The sequence below is a fragment of the Danio rerio genome, chromosome 3 (genome assembly GCF_049306965.1).
Source record: "Danio rerio strain Tuebingen ecotype United States chromosome 3, GRCz12tu, whole genome shotgun sequence".
In the NCBI taxonomy this organism is placed as follows: Eukaryota; Metazoa; Chordata; class Actinopteri; order Cypriniformes; family Danionidae; genus Danio; species Danio rerio.
Window position 1 is genome coordinate 24945196 of NC_133178.1, and position 14008 is coordinate 24959203.

The 14008-nt window shown below is 37.1% G+C and overlaps 1 protein-coding gene across 2 annotated transcripts; it reads right to left on the reverse strand.

Moving 5' to 3' along the window:
• Nucleotides 1-1600: 1600 nt before the first annotated feature.
• mapk3 (mitogen-activated protein kinase 3) lies at nucleotides 1601-13712 on the reverse strand. Of its 2 annotated transcripts, none has more exons than XM_073937942.1 (9): nucleotides 13311-13712; nucleotides 11515-11697; nucleotides 11230-11419; nucleotides 10820-10936; nucleotides 8504-8618; nucleotides 7102-7233; nucleotides 6350-6459; nucleotides 6106-6234; nucleotides 1601-2248 (listed from the first exon to the last, which is right to left on the reverse strand). In XM_073937942.1, exons 1-8 carry the CDS (start codon nucleotides 13520-13522, stop codon nucleotides 6115-6117), a joined length of 1179 nt encoding a protein of 392 aa, XP_073794043.1. In that variant the 5' UTR covers nucleotides 13523-13712; the 3' UTR covers nucleotides 1601-2248; nucleotides 6106-6114.
• Between the last annotated feature and the right edge of the window lie 296 nt (nucleotides 13713-14008).

Below are 14008 nucleotides of genomic sequence, written 5' to 3' on the forward strand. Positions count from 1 at the left end.
GACTACACAAGATTATGATTACATATACAACATATTGTTAATACTATTAAGAAGAGAAAAAATAATTGTGATCTACTGCTAATGCTAAAAATATGGAATAATTGAGCACAAAAATCCTTCTAATTTATCGCATATACACATTTAAATTGAATCCTTTGGTAGATGCTTTAATTCAAAAATGACTTACAAATGAGCAAATCATTAGTATGGAGGTAGTAATCAAAGTTACAAAAGGAAAAAAATATGATAATATGACAAATCCTCCTTAATTTGATGCAAAAAATATAGATTTAATAGACAATAGATGAAAGAATGTTGGTATTCATATAAAAAGACAATAGAAAATGGATTGCGATGATGGCCACAACAAATCAGATAATATAATCAAATCAACAAAAAAGCAAAAAAAAAAAGTATGTGATGTATATGACTGACTTTTTATATGTCTGTTTAGTGTGTTCAAGGAACAGTTGACCTAAAAATGAAAAAATTAAGTCAGAATTATTAGCCGCCTGAATTATTAGCCCCTTCTGTTTATTTTTAATAACTCTTTATTTATAATAATTGATTTATTTTATCTTTGCCATGATAACAGTAAATAATATTTTAGTGTAATGAAGTGTCTATACAGCTTAAAGTTACATTTAAAGGCTTAACTAGGTTAACTAGGCAGGTTAGGGCAATAAGGCACGTTATTGTACAACAATGTTTTTTCTGTAGACTATCTGGAAAAAAATTTGCTAATAATTTTGACCTTCATTTTTTTTTTTTTTATTAAACTGCTTTTAGCCGAAATAAAACAAATAAGGCTTTCTCCAGAAGAACAAATGTTATCAGAAATACTGTGAAAATTTCCTTGCTCTGTTAAACATCATTTGGGAAATATAAAAAAAATATATAAAATATAAGCGACCTTCTGCATGGGAGTCAATTGTTCTACCAAGGAGGCTAAAGATCATGGCCTCTAGCATCTGTTGCTAGAGCACCTATAAGAGGAGTGAGGTTTACCTGCACAGCACTTCACTAGCTGGCCTCTGCTACATATAAACATATATATATTAATACAAATTGAGTTTTGAATTTTAGTACCATCAGTCAATGCTATTTAAAAAGGTATTTCTTAATAAAACAAAATAGGTGGGAAAAAAACAACAACAAAACACCTGACCATGGCCTCTAGCATCTGTAGCTAGAGCACATTTAGAGGCCAGAGGAGTGGTTTACCTGCACTTTACTAGCTGTCTTCTGCTACACTAACCCCCCTAAACCTCACTCCCATCCGTGTCACAGCACCAATATAACCCCGTTGGTCCTAAACCACCCAACTTGCTCTAGGCTGGGATCAAACCGACAACTTTCCACATGGAAAATACTGTAGATGCTCCAGCAAGGAGGCTAAAGACCTTGAACTCTGAGGTTTACCTGCACAGCACTTCATTAGCTGGCCTCTGCTACATATATATTAATACAAATTGAGTTTTGAATTTTAGTGCCAGCAGTCAATGCTGATTAAAAACTTATTTCTTGATAACCCCCCCCCCCCCCCCCCCCCCCCCAAAAAAAATAGGTGGAGAATAAAAAAAACACCCAACACAGAGAATTACAGTATCATGAATTTTATTTTATATATGTATATAATTCTGTTTTTGTTAATCGTTTAATTTATTATACCCATAAGCATATACATAGACTATACCCATCCATAGCTCGTTTCTCTCCACAAACTACTCAAATCATTTAATCATCTTTTAAAATAATTCCTCATAAGATTCAGGGAAAAAAATAGACTTCAGAAAGAGTGAACAGCCAATTATTATTATTTTTTCAACACCCAAAGCGAACAAATGAAAGAAATGCAAAACAGACTTTTTTTAAAAGGACAAAAAGTTCTTAAATCCCTTTTCAGATTTTAAAACAATAAAAAAAAGACCTCACCAATAGAACACCAGCAATAATTATAATAACAGCCATTAAAAAGACATGATATCTGCCTCCTTTGCAGGCTTTAGGAAATCATACTGTATGCGTGCAGGTTAACATGTGCGAAATACATCCCAAAATGTGTGTCTGTGTGTGTGTGCGCGTAAGACTGCCGACAGTCCCCATGGTCCCATTAACAATAAGCATATCATTGCCATTGACAATACAGTAATATAAATAAACCTTTTCTTGGTAATGAATTGTTTCCCTCAGATCAGAGAGCGGGGATGATCTCCACTCCTCATGAGGAAGCAGAGAAGAGCAGCTTCTGGTAGGAAAGAACAGACGTACAGACAGACACGGGACGTGAAAGACCGACTGCCATTGCCTGTTACCCTAACATTTGAAGGATTAAGCAAAAAAAAAAAAATTATATATATATGACAACAGCGTAGAAAGCAGAAACGCTTTTTGTGACAGGAATTGCACTAAAAACCGAAACAAAAGCAAAACATTTGGTCATGAGAGACACAAAGTGCAGGTGCACCGATTGAAAAATGTCACGCGGGGTTAATTTCCTCAATTTTGTAAGGGGGTGGTGTTAATTTATGCAAATCACACCCTGTGTTTATGCAAAACAGCTACACGCTGTGCCATTTAAACTGTTCCGACTTAAACATGCTTTTCCTCATCCACGATTGGCCAAAAGCAATGACGGTTTCCTTACAAAAACGGACGTATAATAAAGGCAGGTTGTTACATGTCTAAGATGCAATGCATGCAGGTTAAGTCTGATAAAACACAAGGTGAGCCAATCACAGGCAGGAGAGAGGCATGAGGTCAGCAAGCCCTGTGGAAAAGCCCTTTGAGAAGTTCTGACATCACAGGGAGGGAATGAGAGAAAATGTGCTATGGCTCTGAAAGTGTTAAGCTTGGCTATGATTCCTCAATCACTCCGAGACAAAAGGACGATGAGGAGAAAGGAAAAGAAACGCAGCGAGGGACCGATATCTGCAAGAATATGAGGGACGACGTGTGACTTATCAGAAAGGAATCATGGCAACAGTAGCCATGGACATGGTAACCAATGACAACTATTGTTATTCACAAAGAAATCAGCACATCAACCCCCTTCGGAGAAAAAAAAACAAAACAAAAACACTTGAAAACGCAAGGTCTGCACGCAGAAATGAGCCAGAAGAAAAGCCAGCGCGTTAAAGCAAGAAAACATGATACTGATGGCTTAAATTTCCCAAGAACGTTGGCAAGAACGAGTCTCGACAGTCGAACGAGATCTTTTACAGCAGATGATACAACTCCATCTCGTGCTCCGTTTCCTCCGTTCATCCTGCTCTTACCGTTTACAACATTCCTCCTCACAAATAGAAGAGTCCAAGCTCAATAAATGAATTGTAAAAGGAAAAGAAAACACAAGCAATGACTTTATATTTTCAAAAGATATTCAAATAGAAATTCCCAACATTACAAAACACGATTTGTAACTGATCGAAACGTTCAAATTACAGTATACAAACAGATCGCCGACTTACAATACTCCAATGAAACTCAAAACCACTTATATATACACACACACACACCGGTCAGTGCCCATCCTAGAACTTCTCTCTGTTTCCATCTCTATTGGAATGAAAAAAACAAACAAACTAACACCCGGAACACCACAGAGCAGAAAAGAGAGACAGACCCTCGACAGAAAGAGAGAGATGGATCCGAACAGAGAGAGAGAAACAGGGTATCGACAGAAAAGGTGAAAGATGTGATTGTTGGAGAGAAAGAGAAAAAGAGAGAGAAAGAGAGAAAGAGAAAGAGAGAGAGAGAGCAGGAGCTGTGTGCGGGATGTGATGAGAATAGTGAGTCTGACGGCCCCCATTAATGGCGTTATGATAAGATGTTAGAAGCCCAAACTAGCGCACAGCTTCCCAGCGAGAAAAGAGAGATGGACAGATAAAACAAAGCTGAAGATTTTAAATGTACATTTTTGCTTTTTTTTTATCTTGTTTTTATCTTTTTTTAAATGGATATATGCATGTATGTATATGTTTTTCGCAGGTCGTCTGGAGTTTTCTTTAGATGGGACTCCGCACTGCTCGCTTATTCCCCGTGATGACTGCAAAAATAAATACATTTAAAAAACACGGGATTACGGACCATCAGTGGCAAACAGCTTTAAACATGGGTAATTCAACAAACTAAAGTAAGTTTTGCTCAATTTAAGGATATATTTAAGTGAAGACGATATTAAAGTGGAAGGGATTTTATATTAAATATTGCTTGATGCAATGTGCAAACAAAGTATTAAGAGGAAACTGCGTTGAAACATGATTTGCACATTTACATGCATTTCAAAATTATATAACCTTAAAAAATATGTTCCTGTTTGTACAGCGGTCCCTCGCTATAACGTGGTTCACTTTTCGCAGCTAAGAAGATATTTTTTATGTAATTTGACATGCTTTTTTTCTACAGCGCATTGTATTCTGTATTCGAACTGGCTGTAGACCATTGTCAATAAATCTCCTTCGTGCAGCGTCTCCTGTGCAGTAGGGTTGCACGGTTTACTGGTACTTCGGTAGCACCGTGAAACTATAACTCTAAAATACTGGTGGTGCCACTGCAGTTTGTAAACAGTAGTATCGTCATTAATGGTTCTACTATTTGATGCATGTGGAAAAGGCACTAAAATGCTCAAACATTTGTGACGGCAAATAATCAAAAGGCCACTTTATTATACTTTCATTTTACTGTCTGCATATGGGTCGTAGTTTGCTGCAGTCATGACAGATCATATGGAATAATCAATGATTTATTTATTCATTTATTTTATTATTATTGTTGTAATAACATCAAAAGAGTAACAGTATATACAAAAAAGCAGAGAAAAAAAAAAAGTACAAATAGTATAGTTTTCAATAATAAGGCAATTCTGAATTGAATTTAGGTATTATGACATAAAATATAGTATTTCTGACAATTTACTTCATTTAGTAGATTTGAGTAATGAGTTAATACAGTACTGCGATACTACTTGGTATCATGATACTTTAGCTGGTATAGTATCGTGGCCTGAATTGAGGTATCGTGACAACCCTACTGTACAGTACAGAATGTGTTCAGCTTGCCAGATTTACAGAAATCTTCAATCACCAGCAGTGTGACTCTGAAGTGCTGTACTGTATGTTTGCAAGTTTCCTCCCCACAATGTCGACGAAACGTTCTGTACCGTCAAAGGCACCTGTGGTAGCAACCAAAAGGCAGGGGAAGATGCTAACCATCGCACAAAAAGTTAACCTTCAGGACATTCTAAAAAAAGGTAGAAGTTAAGCGGCTGTAGGGCAACATTACCGAATACATAAATGAAGATTAAATGGTTTTGATCTTTGGGTTCATTTTATGATACTGGACCTATTTTTCAAGGAAGGTTTGAACTTTGAGAGTGTTTAAACAAGAGAGAAAAGTAAAAAAGCTAATGACTGTCTGAGAAAAGTGTATAAAGTGTGTAGTGAGGGGTTTTACACCATTAAAACATCTATATTAATTGTAAAAAAAGCTACTACTTCGCAGATTTCGCCCATAGCGGGTTATTATTTAGAACGTAACTCTGGCAAATAACAAGGGACCACATTATGCGGAACAGATATATAAAAATATGAATATTAAAAAAATAATAATTTTAAAAGAGGGGAAAAAGTCTTTAATTTTAGATTAAGGAATTTCTGAATTTATGTTCAGTCCACTTAAATTTATAAAGTTATACAGTTAACTTAATCATATGGTGTTGAGGCTACATGGATAGTTATTGTTAAAAAAGGGGCTTTATTAAGAACAATGAACATTGCATCAATCAATAACCAAAAATGTGCTAATGCCAGCTCTTTCAGTCTTTTTCCTAGGTTACATATAATAAGTCGTTAAAGTTGTTAGTTTACAATACTGTAGTTGTCTAAATTAGATGAATAAAATTGATCAGCTCAACAAGAGAGTGCTCATGTCAAATTCACAAGATAATTAAAATAAAACACATTTGATCACTTGATAAATTAAGCTGAAATAACATCTTTTAAATGTGCACAACAATTATATGAAGTTGCACCAATAATCATTATTATTTTGAGTGTATTAACATTAGTGAACCCTCAAATAGAATTTGTTTGCACATTTTTGTACCTGTCCCTCTCAGGAGCCCTGGTAATTGGCCTGGAAGCGTGCCGTCTCCTCAAAGATGAGCTCTTTCAGCTTCTCTTTAGGAAGGTCGTCCAGCTCCATGTTGAAAGTGAAGGGTTCCTCAGCTACCGGCTAATTGAGCAAACAATGTGAAATGTAATTAGATTTTCCTAATATGTATGAGAATGTAGAGATTTCAAATTGAAGGCCCTTAACAGTACTAGCTGAAGAGGGAAAAGAGGGATACCTCATCAGATGGGTCATAGTACTGCTCCAGGTAGGGGTGGGCCAGTGCTTGCTCCACATTTATACGTTTAAGAGGGTTAAAGGTTAACATGCGATCCAATAAATCCAAAGCTGAAATGCAATAGTAGAAGTACATAAGAAAAAGGTTCCACACTTCTATATTAATGGGATAGTTCCCCCAAAAACATCTTCTGACCATTTACTTACCCTCCAAAAGTTTCTTTTACTGTTGAACACAAAAGGACATATTTTGAAGAACGTTGGAAACTGGTAGCCATTGAAATCCATAGTAGAAAAACCAAGAAAATACTATGGAAGTCAATGGTTACAGGTTTCCACCATTCTTCGAAATATCTTTTGTGTTCAAAAGTAGAAAGAAATAGCTTGGAAACATATGGAGGGTGTGTAAATGACCATTTTTATTATGGGGTAAACTACACCTTTAAACACGTAATATCTATCATATAGCCTATAAACCATGCACAACAAACAAAACGAACATCGACAGTGCAGAGAATAAGGGATACAAGGATGTAAACATTTTTGCTTGGTAGCGTTTCAGTAAACATGCTTGCACAATGCAGCCAGAGCACAAAAAGACCATTTGTTGACACTCACATTTGTTCAGTACTCCCACACTCTTATGTGCGCACGCACGCATGGACACTCAAGACAACTACTGCCAGACCTTTCTTACATGCTTTATTTGTTGTTTCATCACACACACCTGAACATCCTAATGTGTGAGCCTACCTTTGTTGTCTGCTTTGGGAAACAGCTTGTTCCATGGGATCTTGGGTTTCTGTGGTAAAGACTGGAGGTAGTTCCTGGCCTTCATGTTGATGATGCAGTTCAGATCATCTTGAGAGGGGGAGCCCAAAACACCTGTTTGACAAGGCAAAGAAATTAAGTACTCACGCAGTGGTACAATACTGAAACCAGAAAACATTGTTTGAACAATCAACTTGGGATTTTGGAATAAAAGAAATTGGGCCATGAAAAAAAAAAAAAAAAAAGTAACACATACTTAACATTTGTGCAGAATTACAAAACATAAAATAAATAGTTATTAAAACTTTTAAATTTGTTCAAAAAGCAAAAAATTGGGATTATGGGGATTTCATTTACAGGTCAGCTTCAAAAACTCTCCTTCACAAACTGGATGTTTTTTACCATGCATCAATGCATTTTTGTTACTGGTGCGCCATTTAATACTCATCACAGTCAACTGTGTTCTTTATTGAATTGGCCTTCTCTTCAATCATGTCGACAAACTCATCGGTTTCTGTTAATTTACAAAACTTTTATTGGGAAAACTCCACTATATTTACAGTCACTACTAAACATTTAGAAAACATGTCGAAATCTGTGCTCTAGCAGTTTTATTAACCTTTATATTATCACTTCATTTGGTCGCTACTCTTTTCAGTTTTCTGCTGCTGATGCTTAGAATCATCTGCAGCAGATGATTCTAAGATTAAAACTCAACATTTTTACTCCACTATGATCCTTTAACAAAAATTCAATCCAGTTAACAGTACAAGATCACTGTGCTTGTTTTTAGCTTTTACTTGGTTTATATGTTATTATCTGCATTTGTGAAATTGTTATTGTATTGTGCTTTTTATGTTGCCTCTTGGCCAGGTCATCCTTGTAAATGAGAACCGGTTCTCAATTGATTTACCTGGTTAAATAATGGTTATAATTATAAAAAACCTGCCTCCAATCAAACTCTACTAGTGAAATTCTATGTGGATTTTTGTATTTGAATATATTATCAAATGTGATTTATTTCTTTAAATTGGAGACCGACTTTAGTCCAGTCTTCAGTGTCACATGACCCTTTATAATTCTTCTTAAATTAGAATAAGATTTGACAATCAAGAGACATTCCCTGTTATAATCTAAGATAATAACATTTGTGCTGCTTAACTCTTTTTGTGGAAACAGTGGCATATTTTTTCAGGATTCTTAAATAAATTGAAATGAAAGGCCAACAGTCCATACAGTTTGTGTTTTCTCCTCAATACCAGAGCAATACAAATAATATAGAACTATATTGTGGCATGAATTCTCAATTTGTTCAATTATATTCAGGTTGGGAAAGCTTGAGAATGAGCAAATGACAAAACTCCAATGAGCATCATGTTTTTACCCAATATATGGTTGAGCTGGTCCAGATAGTGCTTCCCAGGGAAGATGGGTCTGTTGGACAACATCTCAGCCAGGATGCATCCCACAGACCAAATATCAATGGACTTGGTGTAGCCCTGGAGGATAAAGAGAGAGAGAACACAAATGCATCAGTGATGGGGGCCTTGAAAACATAAAAGACAATATTTTAAAAATGGTTGGAAAATATTAACTTCCATTGCATTTGCTTTTTTTTCTACTATGGATATCAATGATTATTAGTTTCCAACATTCCTTAGTGTAACCTCTTTTGTATTTAACAGAATGAAAAAAAACAACAACTCAGAAACAGGGCGACGTAGTGGCGCAGTAGGTAGTGCTGTCGCCTCACAGCAAGAAGATCGCTGGTTCGAACCTCGACTCAGATGGCGTTTCTGTGAGGAGTTTGCATGTTATCCCTGCGTTCGCGTGGGTTTCCTCTGGGTGCTCCGGTTTCCCCCACAGTCCAAAGACATGCGGTACAGGTGAATTGGGTAGGCTAAATTGTCCATAGTGTATGAGTGTATGTGGATGTTTCCCAGAGATGGGTTGCGGCTGGAAGGGCATCCGCTGCGTAAAAACGTGCTGGATAAGTTGGCGGTTCATTCCGCTGTGGCGACCCCAGATTAATAAAGGGACTAAGCCGGCAAGAAATGAATGAACCTCAGAAACAAGTCAGGGGTAAGACAGCATTTTAAATTTGGGTGAACTATCACACTATGAAACAGGGCTGCATGATATTGGAAAACTGTATATAAATATATTATATTTCTGCAATATATATATATATATATATATATATATATATATATATATATATAATTTTTTTTTTGTGATAGTAAATATAATTTCCCCAGATAAATTGAAAAGCTCTATTTTAAACATATTATTTATTTAAATAGATTTGAATGAAGAACTACCTGTTCAGTGAATTAAAGCTTAACATATTTAGTTATGGGCTGGGCGATAAAATTAATATTGGTATTTTATTGACTGAACACATTTGTCCGTAACGATTAACAAAAATAATAAAAATTTCTGTATGAAATGCTTTAGTTTTATTAAAATGTGGTTGCTGAGTGTGCGCCTAGGAAGCAACGCCAATAAGCTTAGGATGTAAGTTTGTCATTTCCAATGGAGGTGCAGGACTTGCACATGGTGTGCATCTAGATGAAAACATCTGAACTTTTCCGAAAGCCGCAAGGGCACCACGATTCATGCAAGCACAACTAACCAATCTGCTTCACACTTTGTATGGAAAATACACATTTCAGTCATAACGGCAGACTTAATACCTTAGACAAACACAGCGCATCCAAACACTGCGGTGCTTTTTACTTTCCTCCATAAACTTTGCATCAGAGCTACAGCAATGGTATGTCCATTTGTCATACACTGAGAAAAAGCTTGATGTCATCTTAATTACAGAAAGACGCCAGGGGAGCGTGAGCGCAAAGCCTATTGTAAATGGTGAAGGAATCCACGCACTTGCGCTTGTCACTTCAGGTCAGAATAACAACACAAGTGAAAATGGGTGCAGTATAGCAGCAGTGAAGAGTAATTAAAAATAAGGATGTAAGAATTTGTAATTAAAAAAGGATGCAAGAATGTCGTCAGACCGGCTTTTTGGTTTCTTTTATTGTTCATCCCAGCCACTAGCACCCGTTCTGAAAGTTTTTAGCATAGGGATAATTTTGTCATTCAACTTCACCATTTTTAATGTTGCACTATGTATTAAAATAATGATGGTTAGTTCCTTTACTCGAAAGCTCAGATTTCATTATCATAATTTGTTTTGTTGTTGATTTACCTTTACCATTGCACACACTTTGTAACACTTTATCAAGTTTATGAGTCTCCTTACCATTTATGTTTACTTTATTATTAAGAGATCAGATATTTTGCTTAAATATTTTTGACTATAAAAACTATTTGCCTTAGTAATGTTGGTAAATTTAAAATAATTAAGTAGTTAAATTACCCTAAAAAAATGTAATATTGCTAAATGGATTGTTAAAAAATATTTAATAATTATCGATAGCAAATTATATGAAACACGATATCACTATATTTTTTCCAATATTACCCAGCGCTATATTCAATCATGCATTAATTGTTCACATATAGAATAAAAATGTGCGCTAGCAAAATAAAAATGGTCAATTTTGATTTCACACAAATGTTAACATAAAAATGGTTAAAAAATCATTTTGCCAAGCAGCTGGTTTAACTAGGTTGTTAAACCTGTTTGTTTCTACCATCAAAAACGAACCATGCATCTATCTATAAGTGGCCATACCTTGGAGTTAAGCATGATCTCAGGGGCACGGTACCAGCGAGTAGCCACATACTCTGTGAGGAATCCAGTGTGGTCATGTTCAGGGTCAGCTATCCTCGCCAACCCAAAATCACAGATCTGAGGGTGAGAAAATATAATTACGATCCACACAACCTTGCACTTTTGCTTTAAAAAGCCTTTAGTGTCTAAATAAAGCTTATTCAGCATCTCTGTCTTGCGATAAAAGAAAGTACAAGAACCACATTACTAAATTTGGTCCTGTGTTCTTCAAAACAGACACAGAAATAGACCTGCTATGAAATGATTTCCAGATTCACTTTTCAAAGTCTGGTTATTTGCTATGTTATCACTATTCTTTTGCAAATGTCCTCTCAAACTGTCATTCTTGAAAGAAATGCAGCGGTTCTGACCTTGAGGTCACAGGTGGTGTTGATGAGAAGGTTTGAGGGCTTCAGGTCTCTGTGCAGCACATTGGCAGAGTGAATGTACTTCAGCCCTCGCAGGATCTGATACAGAAAGTAGCAGATATGGTCGTTGCTGAGTTGCTGTGTCTTCAGCAGTTTATAAAGGTCGGTCTCCATCAGGTCCTGTACGATATAGCTGAAACGCGGTTAAAGAACTACAACAACACAACATTGTGAAGACAACATGGAAAATACTGTGATCTCTAGCGCACTGTGAGTGTTTAAGGATACACATCCCTCATATAATCAATGTGGCGAGCTCTCAGGATGTCATTGATCCCGATGATGTTCTCATGATGGAACCGCAGGAGGATTTTGATCTCTCTCAGGGTGCGCTGGCAGTAGGTCTGGTGTTCAAATGGACTTATCTTCTTAATGGCCACTCGGATCTTATTCACATTATCAAAAGCTGAGCTGCAGGCAGCAGGGAAAGAAATAGTTGGTTAAGTGGAGGAAGTAGATAAAAAAATACAAGCTTGTGCCCATAATTAATTATAGACCTTGCAGTCATGCATGTGAAAAAAAACAAAAAAAAAACAGCAAGACTTATTAGCAGCAATTAATAAAATGTTGAACTGCAGGTCATGCTAAATTACACACAATTTATTTGTATTTACATGAGACATTTTGTTTATTGTGTAAACACTTTGTGTTTAAACAATAAATAAAAACATTTATAATGATTTTAAATAAGCATACATGTATTGATTATTAGTTTGTTCAATAGCTTTTTATGAAATAGCGAATTTAAATCTAAAATGCAAGTGAGTCTAAAGATTACGGGAGCAAATGTTGTTGTTTCTGATAAAATTAAACTTAAAATTGTTTCCAAAAATTACAATTGTTGTCAAAATGCTGAATTGTGTGACTGACATTTGGCGTCTACATCAACTAAACAACCAAAGACTATTCAGTGGCCAAATATTTTAGGACAATATTTGTAGCAAAAAATGTAAACAATTTGTTCTTTTTAACATGAAAATAAACTAACCAAAAAGAAACATTAATTCAACAAGCACATTAAAAATTCAATTTTAATTAAATTATCTTGGCTTAAAACCTCGTTGTTGGTAAAAATATCAATGTTGTCTAAATAAGGATCTATATTCTTCACACATTTATCCTTTTAATGCAGCTCTAAGATAACCCCAACCAAAGATATCCATAGAAGGCCTTGGTGTTTATCAAAGAGGGTTTGTTTACATCCTACAGCAAAACTTGACAATCATTTTAAGCACAGAGGACAGATTAACGCGATCAGCAATTCATTTCAGCATAAAACCTGTAGTGTTGACTGTTATTTGACGGCATCTACTTTTTGCAAGATGTCTCAAAAATGTTGCGTATGTATCAATACAAACAACGCAAATGTTTGCTGGCCCCTTCATCCACATTTGGCCGCAGCGTAACCACGCCTGTTTCACGAGCTCGGAGTGAGATGTCAGATTGTTAGCCATGGTGCTAACGGTTGTAGCATGCAGTTTCACACTACAAACACGCTCCTAAAATCACGAGTGACACTCAACAAACTGAACGACTGACATCAAGCAAATGACTGATGTCTCAATAACAAGGATTCACGAGCAGTGAGGCAAGTAGCTGTGCAATGAAACATAGTGAAATGCCTTCCCCAAAACAGCGTTTTTCAGCGCTCGAGCGTTTCAAACGCGCATAAGATGCCAAGGAAGATGCTGTTTATGTAGGCAACCTGCTATGTTTTGAAACACAGCCAGTGCTGTAAGAAATGGGATTTAATCCAATGCATTACTCGCAATCTATTGTTAGCCCCGAGATTCTGGGAAGGATATGAACAAACTTGTTGAGCTTACTACATCACTCTGTTGCTTAACGTTACATGAGCTTCTCTGCGTAGAAAATGAAAATACGGAATGGCACAAGCTTTCAGAAGGTCAATACCCTGTTTTCTTTACTACGATTAGGTCAGTACCAGCCCACTAATTCTCGCCCCGACCCAACAATATTTGCACTGAAGTGGGCGACTGCAAAAACGAGCCGTTTCCGCTTACCAGACCATCCCGTAGGCCCCCTCCCCGATGTACTGGAGATCAGTGTATCGGGGGCCAACATCAAAATTTTGTCCCTTCACCGACTCCAGGCCAGGCTTGGATCCTGCCGCTCCGCTTGGTCCCCCAGGTGCGACGGCTCCTCCAGGCCCGGCGGCGCTGCTATTCGAGCCCGCGGCTCCGGCCGCCGCCGCGCTACTGCCCGATTCCGCCATCGTTTCTGTCCGCAAATCGTCGCCTTCGCAAAGTCTTTTGGGGAAGGGGGCCTCGTATTTGCTTTCAGATCAAAGACAGGTTTGTCAGATAGCAAATGCCGTCGTTATACGGTGCGTTTTCTTGACAGTCGAAGAGGAGTCGGTCAAGGCCCCCCTGTGGATGCGAGTGCGGAGCGGAGCGCGTGCATCTAAACGGATAGGCAGCGCGAACGCGCATTTCTCCTGTACAACAATCGGGGGCGCGCGCTGCACAAGACGCATTTCCAGAGCGCTCGAGTGGGTGTGCAGATTCAAGCCTCCCACGGTCGCCGTTAGTAGGCCTTTTGCGTTATTTACAGTTTGTGGCTGGAAAAAAACAAACGAAAGGGAGAAGAGGGCATGTGAAAGTTCAAACAAACTTGTAATATTTTCCCTTAATTTAATACGAAACAATACTTTCATCATCATAATAGTCTCAACTCTGAAGCAAACCAAAAGTGTAAAATA

Bases quoted from the DNA above. Each gene is read 5' to 3' on its own strand.
- mapk3 (XM_073937942.1), bottom strand. From the start codon at position 13,522: ATGGCGGAATCGGGCAGTAGCGCGGCGGCGGCCGGAGCCGCGGGCTCG. The intron at 8,619-10,819 runs GTATGGCCACTT...TTTATCCTCCAG, and splicing joins AGATCATGCTTAACTCCAAG to GGCTACACCAAGTCCATTGA. The intron at 6,235-6,349 runs GTATCCCTCTTT...TTGCTCAATTAG, and splicing joins ACTATGACCCATCTGATGAG to CCGGTAGCTGAGGAACCCTT.